This window comes from Leucoraja erinacea, chromosome 3, assembly GCF_028641065.1.
Source record: "Leucoraja erinacea ecotype New England chromosome 3, Leri_hhj_1, whole genome shotgun sequence".
Classification (NCBI taxonomy): Eukaryota; Metazoa; Chordata; class Chondrichthyes; order Rajiformes; family Rajidae; genus Leucoraja; species Leucoraja erinaceus.
The window spans coordinates 17,846,074-17,865,999 of record NC_073379.1 but is presented as its reverse complement, the minus strand read 5'-3'; the positions used below and the strand labels follow the sequence as shown (position 1 = coordinate 17,865,999).

General features: G+C 45.2%; 1 protein-coding gene and 1 non-coding gene across 3 annotated transcripts in view; both read left to right on the top strand.

The window, feature by feature from the left end:
- LOC129695356 (ephrin type-A receptor 5-like) overlaps nucleotides 1-19,926 on the top strand; it is a 290,075-nt gene that overhangs the window by 12,986 nt on the left and 257,163 nt on the right. For both annotated transcript variants that reach the window (XM_055632230.1, XM_055632231.1), the window contains exon 2: nucleotides 10,477-10,541. In XM_055632230.1, the coding sequence (XP_055488205.1) occupies nucleotides 10,477-10,541 (65 nt within the window). The remainder of the gene's footprint in view (nucleotides 1-10,476; nucleotides 10,542-19,926) is intronic.
- Nucleotides 16,953-17,136, top strand: LOC129695973 (U2 spliceosomal RNA). The gene has a single exon (XR_008723259.1). It is a non-coding gene; the product is annotated as a U2 spliceosomal RNA (small nuclear RNA).

Genomic DNA, 19,926 nt, shown 5'->3' with positions numbered 1-19,926 from the left:
ATTTTGACTTCAATTTACACAATTTAAATATACTTCATGTCAATCTCAGTCTAAACTGTCTGTTCACGATAATTCTATTAGATTAAAAAATGTAGGATACTACTGGGATTCAGGGCAGCACCGTGGCGCAGCGGTAGAGTTGCTGCCTTACAGCGCTTACAGCACCAGAGCTTACAGCACCAGACACCTGGGTTCACTCCTGGACACGGGTGCTGTCTGTACGAAGTTTGTACATTCTGCCTGTGACTGCGTGGGTTTTCTCTGTAATCTTCGGTATCCTCCCGCACTTCAAAGACCTATAAATGGCTTGGTATAAATGTAAAAAAGTGTCCCTAGTATATAACCATATAACCATATAACAATTACAGCACGGAAACAGGCCATCTCGGCCCGACTAGTCCGTGCCAAACACTCTCACCTAGTTCCATCTATCTGCACACAGACCATAACCCTCCATTCCTTTCCCGTCCATATACCTATCCAATTTATTTTTAAATGATAAAATCAAACCTGCTTCCACCACTTCCACTGGAAGCTCGTTCCACACAGCTACCACTCTCTGAGTAAAGAAATTCCCCCTCATTTTACCCCTAAACTTCTGTCCCTTAATTCTCAAATCATGTCCTCTTGTTTGAATCTTCCCTACTCTCAATGGAAAAAGCTTATCCACATCAACTCTGTCTATCCCTCTCATCATTTTAAAGACCTCAATCAAGTCCCCCCTTAACCTTCTGCGCTCCAAAGAATAAAGACCTAACTTGTTCAACCTTTCTCTGTAACTTAGGTGCTGAAACCCTGGCAACATTCTAGTAAATCTCCTCTGTACTCTCTCTATTTTGTTTACTATTATGTAGGCAAAGTGTTAATGTACGGGGATTACTGGTCAGTGCGGACATGGTGGGCCAAATATCCTGTTTCCGCGCTATATCTCTAAAGCCTAAAGTATTTTTCGTCCTAAACAGTGGAAATAATTATTTGTTTATTTTAATCTAGCTTTCATTTGGGGATTTTAAGTAACAATTTGCTTGTTAAAATATATTAAATTAATATAGGGTTTGAGAGTAAACCTAGCAATTATAGACCTGTTAGTTTGACTTCAGTGGTGGGCAAATTAATGGAAAAGATACTTAGAGATAATATATATAAGCATCTGGATAAACAGGGTCTGATTAGGAATAGTCAACATGGATTTGTGCCTGGAAGGTCATGTTTGACTAATCTTGAATTTTTTGAGGAGGTTTCTAGGGAAATTGACAAGGGTAAAGCAGTGGATGTTGTCTATATGGACTTTAGTAAGGCCTTTGACAAGGTTCCTCATGGAAGGTTGGTTAAGAAGGTTCAACTGATGGGTATTAATGCAGGAGTAGCAAGATGGATTCAACAGTGGCTGAATGGGAGATGCCAGAGAGTAATGGTGGATGGCTGTTTGTCGGGTTGAAGGCAGGTGACTAGTGGGGTGCCTCAGGGATCTGTGTTGGGTTCTTTGTTGTTTGTCATGTACATCAATGATCTGGATGAAGGTGTGGTAAATTGGATTAGTAAGTATGCAGATGATACCAAGATACCAAGATGTTGTGGATAATGAAGAGGATTTCCAAAGTCTACAGAGTGATTTAGGCCATTTGGAAGAATGGGCTGAAAGATGGCAGATGGAGTTTAATGCTGATAAATGTGAGGTGCTACACCTTGGCAGGACAAATCAAAATAGGACGTACATGGTAAATGGTAGGGAATTGAAGAATGCAGTTGAACAGAGGGATCTGGGAATAACCGTGCATAGTTCCTTGAAGGTGGAATCTCATATAGATAGGGTGGTAAAGAAAGCTTTTGGTATGCTAGCCTTTATAAATCAGAGCATTGAGTATAGAAGCTGGGATGTAATGTTAAAAATTGTACAAGGCATTGGTGAGACCAAGTCTGGAGTATGGTGTACAATTTTGGTCGCCCAATTATAGGAAGGATGTCAACAAAATAGAAAGAGTACAGAGGAGATTTACTAGAATGTTGCCTGGGTTTCAACAACTAAGTTACAGAGAAAGGTTGAATAAGTTAGGTCTTTATTCTCTGGAGCGCAGAACGTTAAGGGAGGACTTGATAGAGGTCTTTAAAATGATGAGATGGATAGACAGAGTTGATGTGGACAAGCCTTTCCCTTTGAGAATAGGGAAGATTCAAACAAGAGGACATCACTTCAGAATTAAGGGACAGAAGTTTAGGGGTAACATGAGGGGGAACTTCTTTACTCAGAGAGTGGTAGCAGTGTTGAATGAGCTTCCAGTGGAAATGGTGGAGGCAGGTTCATTGGTATCATTTAAAAATAAATTGGATAGGCATATGGATGATAAGGGAATGGAGGGTTATGGTATGAGTGCAGGCAGGTGGGACTTAGGGAAAATAATTGTTCGGCACGGACTTGTAGGGCCGAGATGGCCTGTTTCCGTGCTGTAATTGTTATATGGTTATATGGTTCTACTTAATTGTTTAGCATATATTTAATGTGTTTAATGAATTATTGGATTATGTGGTGATGTAGGATTTTGTATCGGAGTGAATAGGATGGCACAGTGACACAGCAGAGTTTGCCTGTATGGAGTTTGCACGTTTTCCCTGTGACCCCGTGGGTTTTCTCTGGATGCTCCGGTTTCCTCCCACATTCCAAAGGCGTGCAGGTTTGTTGGTTAATTAGCTTCTGTAAATTTTCCCTAGACTGCTAGATGGAGCTAGTGTACGGGTGATCGCTGGTTGGCGTTGAATCGGTGGACCGAAGGGCCTGTTTCCACGCTTTGTCTCTAAACTAAACTAAACTGAGATGTCTGGATAGAAATTTAACAGGGTACATGATTGATATCTAAGATTCGGTTACTATTTTTCCATGCAGCTTTGAACATTGTAGCGCATCAGTTCCATTGACAAAGTCCAATGTCCACAATGAAGTAAAGATGGATCGGACAGTGCCCTTGCATATGGAGGGACCATTCAGAAGCCTGATAGCAGAGAACAGATCTGTCATGCTGAATATAGGCACAAAAAGCTGGAGTAACGCAGCGGGTCAGGCAGAAAAGGAATCTCTGGAGAAAAGGAATAGGTGACGTTTCGGGTCGAGACCCTTCTTCAGACTGATCCGAAACGTGACCTGTTCCTTCTTTCCAGAGATGCTGCCTATCCTATTGAATTACTCCAGCTTTTTGTGTCTATCTTCGATGTAAACCAATATCTGCAGTTCCTTCTCTAACTAAACTAAACTAAACTAAACTAAACTAAACTAAACTAAACTAAACTAAACTAAACTAAACAATATGCAGCTCCCTTAACGACTCAAGAACCAGGCACACACGGGAATGAAGGAAAGGCATTCTGAAACTCTAATTTCATATTTTACGCCAACTGAAAACGTAGATGGCAAAAAGCAGCCAAATCCCTTCCTTCCCCTTCCAGAAACTTCTGTCAGTTACGCATGCACCAGATGGTGCAGTGCTTGCGGCAGAAGATGGTGCATATTAAGACGTCACACTGTATTTAGTTTTGTTATGCTGCAATTTTCGTCCAACTTAGGAAAACGTAAGAAGTAGCTGCTTTTGTGTGAATTGTTAAAGTGTTGGTTGGTGTTTATATGTTGGAAATCTCCTCTCCAAGAGCTGAATGTTTGTCATTGAGGCAGCTGTACATATTTTCAAACATATGTCAAAAACTATTCTTACAAATCTTCACCTTTGTATTTATATAACACACTGGATGTCCAACTACAACCCTAAATTATATATCCCTTTTGAATGTTTGTCTTATCTGCATTATTCACAACTTGACGTTTCATACTTGATGCAGTCGTTATCAATAGGCCCACTTCTTTCATGCCACACCTCAGAACTGCATTATGCTTTCTTCAATTTGTCCCAAGAAAAGTGCAGCACAGTGGCACAGCAATAGAGTTGCTGCCTTACACTGTCAGAGACACAGCTTCGATCCTTACCGCGGGTGCTGTCCAGAAGAGGTTTACGTGAATAACCCCAGGAATGATTAGGTTAACATATGACGAGCTTTATGGCACCAGGCCTGTGCTCACTGGAGTTTAGAGGAATGAGGGGGGAACCTCAACAAAACTTACCGAATAGTGAAAGGGTTGGATAGAGTGGGTGTGGAGTGGATGTTTCCACTAGTAGGAGGGTCTTGGACTAGAGGTCTTCTCAATGAAAGGACATTCCTTTAGGAAGATGAGGAGGAATTTCTTCAGTCAGAGGGTGGTGAATCTGTGGAATTTGTTGCCACAGCCGGCTGTGGAGGCCAAGTCAATGGATATTTCTCGGGGTGCTCCAGTTTCCTCCCACACTCCAAAGACACGTAGGTTTGTAGGTTAATTGGGCTTTTGTAAATTTGTCCCTAGTGTGTAGGATAGAGCATGTGTATGCTTGATCGTTGGTCAGCACGGATTCGGTGGGCCGAAGGGCCAGCTTCCATGTTGTAGCTCTAAATAAAAACAAATGTAATGTTGATCGTTGTGGAAGTTGATGATTAGTTCAGACCATGTGTCAGCATCCAGCAGTATTGTTCACATACATATTAAGGTGGTGTTAATTATTAAAAGATGTGCATGAGAAACTATTCGGTGCTGTCTGAATGGAGCTTGTACGTTCTCCCCTTGACCATATGGTTTTCTCCAAGATCTTTGGTTTCCTCCCACATTAAAACAGACGTACAGGTTTATAGGCAAATATTCTTTGTATCAATGTGAATTGTCCCTAGTATGTGCAGGGTAGTGTTAAGGGGCTGTCCCACTTGGGCGACCTAATCCGCGAGTTCTGGCGAGTTTGCCCTCGCAGCATGGTCGACACGAGGTTGTAGGAGGTCTTCGTAACTCTCCTTCATGCTCGAGAGTGGTCTCTGCGTATCCGAGGCCTCAGCTTGGTCGCAGCGTATTTTTCAATGTGTTAAAAAAATGCCCGCGAGTAAAAAAGGGGTCGCCATGGAAATAATCAATACTTTTTTTACTCGTAGGTTTGGTCGTAGTAGGTCGGCATGTTAGTCGTAGGTAATCGAAGGTAGTCGTAGATAGTCTTCATCATAGTCGAAGGGAGGTCGTAGGGAGGTCGAAGGAGGTCGAAGGATGTCGTCTTCACACTCCACTGTTTCCCCACTCCAGCATTGTGTGTCCGATTTTCCCAAAGTTAGTTGTAGCTAGTCGTAGCTAGTCGAAGCTTGTCTTCAACATAGTCGAGGAGGTCGAAGGAGGTCTTCTGCAGAGTCGAAGGAGGTCTTCAACATGTCATTTTATCAAACACTTCTAAACTCGCCAATTAGGTCGCCCAAGTGGGACAGCCCCTTTAATGTGCGAGGATCGCTGGTCGGTGCGGACTCGGTGGGCTGAAGGGCCTGTTTCTACACTGTATCCCTAAACTAAACTAAACTATTCAAGGAAATCACCAAGATTGAAGACTAACATGTGTCAAGCGTTGCAATCCTGTAATGTAACAGCATATAGAACGACAGGATGGGAAGCAGAGAGCAACTGGAATTTTTACTGAAGCACGGCGTTTCATCTTTGTGATGCTACATGGGTGACCTTGTGTGAAAATGAATATGGTGTCATCAATATTAAATGTGCACAGATGATAATACCGGAAATGATTAGAGACTGCCCACCAAGCCAATCAGGGTTGATGGGAAAGCAGAAAGATTGTTAGAGGCAACTATAAAAGGAAAGCTTTCAGAGATGATTTTAGCATCATAGGCAAGAGCCAAAAACCTGCTTCTAAAAATCAGATCACCTCCTCTGTTGCATGGCAATTGAATATTGAATATTCCTTTGTCTGAAGTGCATAGTATAAATAGCGTTAAAAAAAAGCACCCCCTCTGAATAATAAAGCAAAAAATGCTGAATGCAGTTACAAATATTCTGGATGATTTGGTAAAGAAAATAATGTTCATTGAAAGACCTGAGTAGAGGAGCAAACTCTGGAGTAAAGTCAGTTTCAAATTATTAGTTCCATGGCCCAACATTAATTATTATAAATGTACATATATTACCATCTGTGGTTGATATTAAAATGTTGGTAGAGCTGCTGCCTCACAGCCGCAGAGATCAGGGTTCGATCCTGACTTCAGGTGCGGTCCGTGTGAAGTTTGTGCATTCTCCCGGTGACCATGTGGGTTTCTGCCAGGTTTACTTTAGTTTTGAGATAGAACGCGGAAACAGGCTCTTTGGCCCACCGAGTCTGCACCGAACAAAGATCCCCACACATTAACACTACCCTACACGCACTGGGGACAATTAACACTTAGAAATACCAAGTATACAATCCCAAGTCAATTCACCTACAAACCTGTACGTCTTTGGAGTGTGGGAGGAAACCGAAGATCTCGGAGAAAACCCACGCAGGTCACGGGGAGAACGTATAAACTCCGTACAGACAGCATCTGTAGTCGGGATCGAACCCGGGTCTCCGGCGCTGCAAACGCTGTAAGGAGGCGAGTCTACCATTGCGTCACCATGCCGGGTCTCTGATTTCCTCCCACGTCCTAAAGATGTGCAGGCTTGTAGATTAATTGGTCTCTGTAAAAACTAAACTGCCCACAGTGTGTAGGAAGTGGATGGTAGAATGGAATAACATGGAGCTAGAGTGAATGGGTTTTCGATGGGTGCCATAGACTTGGAGGGCCGAAGGGTCTGTTTCCATGCCGTATCCCTAAGCAGCTCTCTTTGAAAGTGCCACCAAAGAGATTGAGTAGATGCAAAGTGTCTATTGCCCAGAGTAGATGAATTGAGAACCAGATAGGTTAAATAAATAGGTTTAAGATGAAGGGGAAAAGATTTAATAGGAACGTGAAGGGTAACTTTTTCACACAAAGGGTGGTGGGTGGGTGGAACAAGCTGCCTGAGGAGGTAGTTGAGGCTGGTACTATCGCAATGTTTAAGAACAATGGAGATAGGTACATGGGTAGGACAGGTTTGGAGGGATTATGACCAAATGCAGGCCGGTGGGACAAGTGTAGCTGGGCCATGTTGGCCGGTGTGGGCAGGTTGTGCCAAAGCACCTGTTTCCACACTGTATCACTCAATGACTTTGACTCGTAAGTATTATATGGACACGGAAAATGTATTGGTACTTGAAATACATTTATACTTTCTCCAATGAACCAGGAATTGAAGTGAGCTCTTATGCTCTTATCCCAATGGTAAGACTATTACATGGTGTAACTGTGTTTTATTTATAATGCTGTTAAAGTTTTTACAGTGGGCGCTGGTGCTGATTAGATGAATGTCTCTTCATACACACATAGGCACCTGTTGTGAAACAAAGGGTTGCACAGTTGCAGATGTACTAATAACTAGCATGTGAGTCAGTGTATGGCGTGTGATAGTGCAGAAGAGCGCTGAATACATTTATCCCTGCATCGTGCAGTTATTTGCATGTTTAATTTAGTTTAGTTTCGAGTTCCAGCCCGGATACGGGCCCTTTGGGTCACTGAGCCTGACCCGACCAGAGATCCCCGCACATTAACACTATCCTACAAACATCCTACACGCACCAGGGACGATTTACACTTATACCAAACCAATTAACTGACAAACCTGTGCATCTTTGGACTGTGGGAGGAGAACAAAGATCTCGGAGAAAACCCATGCAGGTCACAGGGTGAACATATAAACTCCGTACAGACGGCACCCGTAGTCGGGATCGAACCAGTCTCTCTGGCGCTGTAAGTGCTATAAGGCAGCAACTCTACCGATCCGCCACCATGCAATTCCCCTGTGTAATGTGTAACGATTTCAAGATAAACCAGCTTTCTGCTTCATCCTGTTAGTTAGTGTTATTAATCAAGGGAAATATGCAGAGCCACACTAGTTTTCTGAGGAGAAAAATGTAGCACATTTGCAGATATGAAATAAATCTATTGGCTGCATTGAGTTTGCATTACAAAATGTGGTAAACAGGATATAATTAAAAGTAAGTTTAAGAAAAGATACAGGGGTTCTGCATTCGAAAATAATGTCATGATACTGCAATGTCAGGGGAATATAGGAACAATGGCGCAGTGGTAGAGCTGCTGCCTTAAGGGACTTAAGGGACTTAAATCCCACTTAGGCCATTTTTTCGGTGACTGCCGGCGACTGACACAGTCGCAGAAGGTCGCCAAAAAAGTGGCGACTGGACCCTCCCGTTCGACAATGTCTACGACAAGCTACGCCAACCCACCACCTAGTCAACGTCAAGCTACTGCAAGCTACCGACAACCGGAGACTCATTCGGACATTCACCCACAACCACCTGCGACCACACAGGCAACAACCTACGAGAACCAAAGTTAACCTACGTCCACCCGCGACAAGCTACGACAAGCAACGACCCTGTTGGCGACAACTGAAGACAATTCAGTCGCCGATACCTGTCGCTGGTTGACGTAGGTTGACATAAGTAATCGCCAATGGAATTCACCGAAGTCAGCACCCAGCGACAACCAACGTCACCTGGCGACAACCTGCATCATCCTGGCGACAACCTACGACAGCACCTACGAGAGGAGAAGACAAGCTACGTCAAGCCCACAGTCGCTGAAAGGTTTTGAACATTTCAAAATCCAGCGGTGACCAGGAAAATGTTACGACTCTTTAGGAGACTTGAGGAGACTACTCACGACCATACAGGCGTCATCCCACGACCATGTGGTAACAGCCTAGTCACCGAAAAAATTGCCTAAAGGGGCTGTCCCACTGTGACAACCTAATCCGCGAGTTTAGAAGAATTTGCCCACGACTCAAACTCGCAGCATGGTCGACACGTGGTCCTAGGAGGTCCTATAAGGTCACTGGAACTCTCCTTCATGCTCGAGAAAAAGTTTCAGCATGTTGAAAAATTGGTCGGCATGGTTCTTTTGAACTCGTAGTGCAGTGGAGTGGGGTCACTATTTAGTTACAGGCAGTCGAGGGCAGCCGTAGGCAATCTCCTTCGCTGACTGGACATTTTAATTGGCTCACTGGAGTTTTCAGGACCAAGGAAAACCGACCGATAGGTGAAATGCCCGCTAAACTTTATTAAACGTTGACTAGCTTCTTAAAAGTGTTTCCACTCCTTCTCGCCCCCCCTTTGTCGTCCCCCCCCCCTTCTCTCCCCTTCTCTCCCATTCTCGCCACTGCTCTCTCCTTGTCTCCCCCTCTCTCCCATTCTCTCCCCTTCTCTCCCCTTCTCTCCCCTTCTCTCTCCCTCTCTAACCCCCCCTCCCTCCTCTGCGCTCTCTAAAGGACTTACCATACACTGTGCAGCTGTCTTTTACCTTCCTCTTCATCGCGGGTGTGAATTTCAGACAGCGCTCCCCCGCTTTCCCTGGCCCCCGCATTTGCGATGTGCTTGTGTGTGTGCGGTCGGTCGATCCAGCTCGCAATTTCATCGCTGACGGTCGATCCACTCGAGGTTTTTCAGGCGAGTGCCCTCGAGCTTGAAGGTCAAAGACACTCTTCTGAATTTGCGGATTAAGTGGGACAGGGGCTTTACAGTGCCAGTGACTCAGGTTCGATCCTGACTACAGGTGCTGGCTGCGTTCTCCCTGTGACCGCGTGGGTTTTCTCTGGGTGCTCCGATCTCCTCCCCCATCCCAAAGACGTACAGGTTTGTAGGTTAATTGGCTTCTGTAAATTGTCCCAACTGTATAGGATGGAACGAGTGAGTACATGGGTGATTGCTGGTCGGCACGGACACAGTGGGCTGCAGAGCCCGTTTCCATGCTGTATCTCTATATTAAACTAAACTAATACCAAATTTAAGAAAAACATTCAAGGAATCTGTCATTCGAGAATAGTGCCATGATACTGCATCATAAGAGGAATGTAGGCATAGTAAACTCAGGCATTCAGTTGGATTTGAGCTGACCCGTTCCTTTATTCCACTGAAGATAGACACAAAAAGCCGGAGTAACTCAGCGGGACAGGCAGCATCTCTGGATAGAAGGAATGGGTGACTTTTATGGTCGAGACCCTTCTTCAGACTGTCTCGACCCGAAACGTCACCCATTCCTTCTCTCCAGAGATGCTGCCCATCCCGCTGAGTTACTACAGCTTTTTATCTCTATCTTCGGTTTAAACCAGCATCTGCAGTTCCTTCCTACACCTTTATTCCACTGATATCTTTTTTTTTTAATCTCCATATCCTTTCGAAGCAATGAGAAAAATATATTGATATCAGTCTAAATAATAATCTACTGTTCTCGGGGGGAAAAAGTTGGAAATGCCATGTGATTATTTTTGCTCTTTTCCTAAAATGCATTGTTGATCAAAATAGTTTTGAAATGTGTAATGGTGTTGGGTTGACCACGCTGCAATTAATACCTGAATGTGAAATTAATACCTGGACCACAGGGATGCCTCCTGCTTCAGCCGAATGTTAGCGTTTATTTTGCTTCTCGCCGTCTTAAGTTATCTGCAGCTGGCTTTGTCTGTGGCCGTGGATTAAGGCAAACCTGTCTGATTGCTTTTGTTGTTTGCTGTTGCAGTGAATTTACTGGACTCCAGAGCTGTAATGGGAGACCTGGGATGGATAGCCTATCCGAAGAACGGGGTAAGTCTTTCAACACATTCCTCACTCGCAAGCTGCATTAGCAGCCCTGTGCATTAAGGGCACATTTCAAGGTCTGGAAATTCCCCGGAGTAATTCCATGCCAAGCCAGACGACGAATAAAAAAAGAATGGCCCGTTCCTGTGCTGCAGTGTTCTGCTCTAGGTTTTCGCACCGCGAAATAACTGTCGGATCGCGCGCTCGTACAAACGTCCAAACTCTTTTACACTAAAGATTTAGCTTTCATCCCAGCAAATACGATACCATCAGGGGAGCAAAGCAGCGGAGATGCAGATACGGCCTCCTGGCTGCTAAACGGGAAAGGTTGCCTGTGCAGTGAATGAAGTACTGTAAGTGGTTCTGACCTCTTCAAAACGCCGCCTCACCATGCTCACTGACCTAGATTGGCTCACAGACCCACTACAGCCCTTGATTTTTTTTAATTCACATCCTAATGTTCCAACTACGCCCCCCTTGCCCTTGTTATTTCTCCATATTCCCTTCCAGCCATTCGACCATTCAGAGTCCATCTGATTTCTGTGTCCTTTGCTTCATCCACCCTAGAACATGTCTTCAGCTCTCAAAACTCTTAATGCCTGTCCCACGATGCGAGTTCACCCAAGAGCTCTACCGAGTTTAAAAATAATCAGTGACTAAAGTTTGCCGATCAGCCCTATCTTCTGCCTCCTGCCATATCCCCCCTTCATTCTCAGTGGCCCCCGCCATATAATAATAATAATAATAATAATAATAAATTTTATTTATGGGCGCCTTTCAAGAGTCTGAAGGACACCAAACCCTTCATTCTCAGTGGCCCCGCCATATCCCCCCTTCATTCTCAGTATCCCCCTTTCATTCTCAGTGGGGCCCCACTGAATACCCCCTTCATTCTCAGTGGCCCCCGCCATATCCCCCCTTCATTCTCAGTGGGGCCCCACTGAATACCCCCTTCATTCTCAGTGGCCCCCGCCATATCCCCCTTTCATTCTCAGTGGGGCCCCACTGAATATCCCCTTTGTTCTGGTGACCCCCTGCTGGCCCCCCTCTCCGTTCTAGGTGGTGCCCCCCCCCCCCCCCCCCCACTGGGACCCCCCTTTCATTCTTGTCGCACCCCCCCCCCCCCCCCCACCAGGTAGCTCTCTCGGCAGCACAGGTCCCCTTACACTCCCGACAGTCCACCTCACTCCCAATGGCCCCTTCACTCTCAATCCTGTCTCCCCTCGATCAGGTGGTGTTTAAAACCTATCTTTCTGAGCAATAAGTTGTCACCTATCTGGTAATAATGGTTCTCAGAATTTAGTCCTCTCGTGTGCATTTTACTTCATTAAAGGCGCTAAATAAATTAATTTGTTTTTGTTGATTTTCTTGATTAGTACGGGTGTCAGAGGTTATGGGGGAGAAGGCAGGAGCATGGGGTTTAGGAGGGAGAGATAGATCAGCCATGATTGAATGGTGGAGCAGACTTGATGGGTTGAATGGCCTCATTCTCCTCTTATCACTTTTGACCTTATGACCTTATTGAAGCTTTAATCTTGATTATGAATATTGATATTGATTTAGCTAATACTAGCAATGAGGCTGGCACTGTGATGTGTGGGAGGCCCAGTGGCATAGCTGGTTGAACTAGTGCCCCACAGATCCTGACCTTGAGCGCTGTCTGTGTTGAGTTTGTGTAGTCACCAAGTGACCGCGTGGGTTTCCTCTGGGTTCTCTGGTTTTCCCCCATATCCCGAATGGCATTTGGGCATGTGGGTTAATTGGCCGCTGTAAATTGCCCCTATTGTGCAGGAGAATGGATGCAAATGTGGGATCACATAGAGCTAGTGACAGGGTTGCACGGTGGTGCAGCAGTAGATTTGCTGCCTTACAGCGCTTGCAGCACCAGAGACCCCAGTTCGATCCCGACTACGGGTGCTGTCTGTACGGAGTTTGTACGTTCTCCCCGTGACCACGTGGGTTTACTCCGTGACCTTCGGTTTCCTCCCACACTCCAAAGACGTACAGGTTTGTAGGTTAATTGACTGGATATAATATAAAATTGTCCCTAGTTTGTGTAGGATAGTGTTAATCATCCCTGGTGCATGTAGGATGTTTGTTGAACAGTGTTAATGTGCGGGCATCGCTGGCCCGTGCGGACTCGGTGGTCAGAAAGGCTTGCTTCCGCATTGTATCTCCAAACGTAACTAAAACTGAACCATTGTGAATCGGTGCTCGATGGTCAGTGTGAATTTGATGGCTCGAGGAGCCCATTTCCAGGCAGAATCTTTCTTCAGACAAGAGACACAGCGCAGAAACTGGCCCTTCGGCCCACGGGTCCGTGCCGACCAGCAATAACCCGTTACACCAGCACAATCCTACACGCGCCGGGGACAATTTCCAATTTTACCAAAGCCAAAAAAGCCAGTTAACCGACAAACCTGTACATCTTTGGAATGTGGGAGGAAACCCACATAGGTCACTGGGAGAACGGATAAACTCTGTACGGACACCACCCGTGGCCAGGATCGAACCCGGGACTCTGGCCCTCTAAGGCAGCAACTCTACCGCTACCTCACGGTGCCGCCTTTCATTTCAATCCATCAATCGATCAATCAAATGGGCTGCAGCAATTCACGATTTGTGCCATTGTTAAATTGCTGCTCCATCACTTCATAACAGTCCTTTGTCTATTCTGGTAGATGAATAGCAAGCAAGGAATTTTTATATTGAAATGCTTATTTTAAAGACTGCTGATCTAGTTGCTGTACAAAAGAAGTGTCATTTATCGGTAACAATAATAATGATTTAAAATGTAAAAACGCATGATTTGCAATGACAGGTGTCAGGAGGATTCAGATGTCACTGGTGGGGAAGTGAGATTGAATTTGGATACAATTGCTTCTTTTCTCAACCTATTAATATTCCAGGTGCGGGCAAATTCTGAGGTGGACAAACTGTAAAGTATAACTATAAATCCCATTTACAATAATGAATAAAGATCATATTCCATTCCGTATTTCATTTTTCAGTTATTGCATTTGATGTGATGATTTTTATTTGGAGAGGAATGTTTTAGATCTCACAAAGGAGCAAACATTTTCAGCCTTTAAGCATAGCCAGGGTTCCTTTGATAATGTGACTTTGGAAAAAAGCTTTAAATTGTGCACAAACCCAGACCTGAAGGCTCAAAGACCTTTAGAAATCCCTCTTGTTTGTGTGTGGTTCATGTATTGCTGATATCATGATATTCTTGACATAGTTGACACATTCTTGACATGTCCTTCATTTGCTTCAGCACCCGAAATGTCGCTATTTTTCTCTTGCAAGAATGCAGAAGGCAAGATGATTCAGTGGGCAAGCAGGAACGGGGTACTGACTCTGGATGATCAGCCATGATCATATTGAATTGGCTGTGCTGGCTCAAAGGGCCGAACAGCCTACTCCTGCACCTACTTTCTATGTTTCTAAGAAGTTAGTGTCATTGGATGCGGGTCCATTCTTTGAAATGCGTAAATATGTCGATCAACTTCAATTGCTTTGTTCAAGAAAGAACTGTAGATGCTGGGAAAATCGAAGGTAGACAAAATGCTACAGAGACTCAGCGGGTGAGGCAGCATCTATGGAGCGAAGGAATATGTGACATTTCGTGTCGAACCCTTCTTCAGACTCAGCGTTTTTGTCTAACTTCATTTGGAACACCTTGCCGTTGCGCATCAGCCAGGCCCCCTCACTGTCCATCTTCAAATCCACCCTAAAATTTCATTTTTATTCTCTGGCTTTCGACACTGGCTGAGACATTGCTCCTGTTTTTAGTGCTTTTAATGTCTTTTAATTTTTACTGTTTTATAGTCTTTTGTTTTACGGTTTTTAATGGTTTGTAATAACTTCTTGTCCATGAGTTCTCATGTACAGCACTTTGTGGCAACTGCAGTTGTTTAAAGTGCTTTATCAATAAAGTTATCATTATTATTATTATTATTATTATTATTATTATTATTATTATTATTATTATTTGCTTTTGTGCCTTTTCTGTTTGTGATCAATGCAATAGAAAAGGTATGATTCGAATCTAAACACAAAGAGCTGGAGGATATGGTGGCACAGTGGTATAGTGGTAGAGAGCTGCTGCATAGAGCACCAGAGACTTGACTATAGATCCTGACTATGGGTGCTGCTTGTGCAGAGTCCTCCACCGCCGTATGTGGCAAGGAATTCCACAGATTCACAGTCATAGAGTGATACAGTGAGGAAACAGGCACGCGGCCCAACTCGCCCACACTGGCCAACATGTCCCAGCTACCCTAGTCCAACTTGCCTTTCTAAATATACGTCCTTTTAATCTGAGGCTATGGCCTCTGTCCCTATGCTCCCCCACTAGTGGAAAGGTCATCTCCACATTCACTCTATCCAGGCCTTTGGTTACTCAATGAGGATTTCCCCCATCCACTGGAAACGGATGGAAATTATTCCTTGAGTATTAGTTTAGTGACCGTGTTAACCTCTTGATCCCATGCACTACGTACCATCTCCACCTCAAACTCTCTCCCTGTCAGTGTGAATTATGGATTCCAAAATTACAAAAAGCAGCGTTTGGGCAGCCCACGCACGGCAGCAGTGTGGCTATGATTCTGTACGTGCGCACGTGCATGCAGAACGCAACGTATGTGATACTTGTACACCGCGTGCATTAACTATAGGCTACGCATTATGAAACATGTCTAGCCAAAACCCAATCCCCCGGTTCCGCGGCCCACGTTTGGAGTGTGGGAGGAAATGGGAGCACCTGGAGAAAACCCACGGGAAGAATGTACAAACGCCACACAGACAGCACCAGTAGTCAGGTTCGAACCCAGGTATCTGGCATTGTAAGGCAGCAATATCTCTGCACCACCACATTTTGTGTTTTATGTTTTGTGTTTTATGTTTTATGTAAAAGGTACAATTAAGTTATAAAGTTAGTTCAGCTTTTTAAAAAGTTCAACCACTCTGATTGAAATGAATGGGGCTGTGCTGGATGCAGCAGCTGAGGCTGGTTCAAGCTGGGGAGCCAGTGTGAACTGGGTCTGGGCCCAGATCTCAGTTGCCAGGGCTCATCCCAGAGTCAATGGGAAGTCCAGGGAATGAGCTACTAGTCAGATTCACCTGCGTCTGACCTCCAACACACAAGGGTGTGGAGAAGGGTCTCGACCCGAAACGTCACCCATTTCCTCTCTCCAGAGATGCTGCATAACTCGCTGAGTTCCTCCATTATTTTGTGTCTTCGGTGTAAACTAGAATCTGCAGTTCCTTCCGACACATGCTGAAGTATGTAGCCGTGGTTGAATGAATGAATATTTTATTGTCAAGTTGACAAGTAACAGTGATACTCTTTGCTTGGATTCCCAAGGTATGAAAATAGCTGCCACTTAAAGGGGGCCGGCAAAGTTACAAATGATCCCGCGCCAGGTCCCCCTTTGTTCTCCCCCTCCCCTCCCCCTCCCGTATGGTGGTCTCCCCACACCGAGCCCCATTGCTCTTTGCCGTCCCCCACGACGGTCCCCCCACGCTGGGTCCTCCTTTGTTCCTTCCCTCGGCAGCAGCGTCCTCACTTCCACGTGTCCTTCCTCGTCCATCGGTCGGCGCCACGATCGACCGCCGCTCCGACCTCTCCAGTGACACTGCCGGGTCCCCTCCTGACGCATCCGCGGCGCCGACCCAGGCTCCAGCCGCAGGCTCCGCGGGCCCAGGGGCCGACAACTCGCCGGGCTTCGGCTGCGACCCGTGAAGCTCGGGTCCCGGCCTCTCCCCAGCCTCCTGATAGGCTTGGAGCGCATTAATGTGTGCATCACAGCCCTCTAGCAGCTCTCAATCCAACCCAACCCATGGTGTGGTTTTACTCCCCCCACCCCCCCTTCATTCTTCCAGTAAAGCCAATTCATCATTGAGTCATAATAGTTGTTATAAATCTGTGACAGCAGCTTCGCTTGACAATTGCAATCCCGACGTCACAACTCCCGCTGGATTTCCCAATTTAAATGATAAAGACCTCCGCAGGCTGCAGAAGGGCAGTCGATTACATTACCCATATGGTCAAAATCCCACAACATTAAGCCATTTATTTTATGTAAATCTAGGACAAATAATTAGCAAGTGGCCAACAATAGGCATCATTATAATTCAAATAGCAATATTTTCAATAACCGTTTGCAGCCTCAAACAATTTGATCACCTTATTCTTTCCCAGGTAATAATTAGCCCCCAAAACTCCCCTCGGTGGTAACTGCGGATGTAGAAACAAGCTCCAAATGCTGGTTAAACTAATGTAATCCATGGTTTCAACATGAATTACAGAAAGTCTACAGCAGGAGGGCCATCATCTACAAAATACAAGCTGCGCTTCTGATTTCTTCAGGCATTCTTTGTGCAGACCTTAATGTGCACAAATCACTGTTAATGTTCTCATCGTCATAGATTTCATTCTGGAGACTCGCCGATAAACTGTTCTTATCAGTTTAATATCTGATACGTCCCTTATCTGGGCACCATATATTGATATTTGAAAGTGGGGTGGAATAGGGGCTTGCTCTGTCCACTTTAAGGGTGGCACGGTGACGCAGCGGTAGAGTTGCTGCTATACGCTGCTTACGACACCAGAGACCCGGATCGATCCCGACTACGGGTGCTGTCTGTGCAGAGTTTATACGTTCTCCCCGTGACCGTGTGGGCTTTCTTCAAGATCTCCGGTTTCCTCCCACACTCCAACACCGTACAGGTATGCAGGTTAATTGGCTTGTTATAAAATGCACAAATTGTCCCTCGTGTGTGTAGGGTAGCGTTAATGTGTGGGGATCGCTGGTCGGTGTGGACTCGGTGGGCCGAAGGGCCTGTTTCCACGCTGTACCTTTAAACTAAACTAAACTAAACCCCTGTCTTCACCGCCCTGCTTCTCCTCGCACTGCCCTCCATAATATTTGAACTAACATATCATTTTTGCCAAAGTTTTGGAAGTGGAATGCACCGAGTAAACTCAATCCCCATTCGTAAACATAGAACAATTAGTGATCTTATTACATGGAACATAAAACAGTATAGCACAGGAATGGACCCTTCGGCCCACAATGTCTGTGCCGAACATGATGCCAAGTTAAACTGGTCTCATCTGCCTGCACATGGATGATATCCCTCTTTTCCCATCACTTGCATGTCCCTAGCCAAACGCCTCTTATTGTGTCTGCTTCCACCACCACCCCTGGCAGTGTGCGCCAGGCTCCCGCCACCCCCTGCATGCCCCCACACCTCTCCATTAAACTTTCCCCCACTCAATATAACTATACCACTCTGGGACAAAGGTTCTGAATGTCTACCCTATCTATGCTTCTCATCATTTTTGTATACCCATCAAGTCTCCCCTCGACCACTGACGTTCCTGAGTAAACGATCCAAGTCTATCCAAACTCTATTCAGGATGAGCAGAGATGCGATGTACTATGATGGTGCGCAGAATGCATAAGGCAGAGAAAGAGGTTGTGTAGTGATGCAGATCAGACTAACTAAATATAGAATTGAGACTGAACCCATATCATAAACCTGAGAGAGATGATTGAGAGAAGTGTGCTTTGTAGCTTGTGCAATTTAATGCGTGCTGGTCATAAATTGATTTTACACGGTTCCCATTTGCAATTAGTTCCTCCTGGTACCAATGGTTTGTGTCATGATATATAGTTCAGAAGACCGATTCAATTCAGCATCTGATATAGCTGTACATTTCAGTGCAGTGCCCAGTGAACCAAACATTTTTTACATAAAGTTGAGCACATATAATTCTTTTGAGAACGAGTGTTGCATCGTTAATCCAAAACATAGATAGACCAGGTAATAAAATGAGATTTTGTTTTTTTTATTGCTTGAGGTAATCCAGTGGCTTTCTGAAGATGTGTGCATCCACATTTAATATTTCACAAATAAGAAGTGATTTGCGGCAAAGGCATTGGACTGTTTGAAAGACTGAAGATTGGATACTGTGAGGGATGGAAGTGCAGAGAAACATAGAAACATAGAAAATAGGTGCAGGAGCAGGCCATTCGGCCCTTCGAGCCTGCACCGCCATTCAATATGATCATGGCTGCTCATCCTAAATCAGTATCCTGTTCCTGCTTTCTCCCATATCCCATGATTCGGGTTTACACCGGAGATAGACACAAAATGGTGGAATAACTCAGCAGGACAGACAGCATCTCTGGAGACGAGTGGGTGACGTTTCTGGTCGAGACCCTTCTTCAGACTGAGCTGCTGCATTAGTCCCAATGTCAAGTCAAGTCAAGTTTATTCGTCAAATACACATACGAGATGTGCAGTGAAATGAAAAGTGGCAATGCTCGCGGACTTTATGCAAAAAGACAAACAAACAAACAACCAACCAAACTACAAACAGAATGGAACAGAATCACATATTCTTTACCATATTAAATATTGTGGGCTGAAGGAAAAAGGGAAAACAGCAATTTTTTAAAAAAGCAGTAGAGTGGTTCAGTAAAAGTTAGTCCCTGGTGAGATAGGAGTTTGCAGTCCTAATGGCCTCTGGGAAGAAACTCCTTCTCAACCTCTCCGTTCTCACAGCATGGCAATGGAGGCATTTGCCTGACCGTAGCAGCTGGAACAGTCCGTTGCATGGGTGGAAGAGATCTCCCATTATCTTATTGGCTCTGGAGTTGCACCACCTGATGTATAGTTCCTGCAGGGGGGCGAGCGAAGTTCCCATAGTGCGTTCGGCCGAACGTACTACTCTCTGCAGAGCCTTCTTGTCCTGGGCAGAGCAATTCCCAAACCAGATTGTAATATTTCCGGACAAGATGCTTTCCACAGCCGCTGAGTAGAAGCACTGGAGGATCCTCGGAGACACTCTGAATTTCCTCAATTGCCTGAGGTGGTAAAGGCGCTGCCTTGCCTTACTCAAGAGTGCTGCAGCGTGTGATGTCCATGTCATATCCTCGGAGATGTGGACTCTCAGGTATTTAAAACAGCTCACCCTATCCACAGGATCCCCATTTATACTCAATAGTGTGTACGTCCTCGGACGATGTGCCCTCCTAAAGTCCACGATCAACTCCTTCGTTTTTTTGATGTTCAAGAGGAGACTGTTGTCCAATGTTATAATATGGATGATCATGCACTCCACCGGGAGCTTCCAATAGGTAAATGCGTCCTTGACGGTTAGCACAGACACGGTGGGCTGAACAGCCTGTTTCCGTATGGCATGATTCCACAACGCTCAAGAGCTGGCTACTCATTTTTGAACAAGGAACTGCAGTTGCTGCAGAAAAAGAAATAAAGTGCTGGAGTAACTCAGCCGGTCAGGCAGCATCTCTCACACGGAGGGTGGTGCAATGGGCTGCTGGAGGGAGCAGTTGAGACGTACATTTATTAAATACAT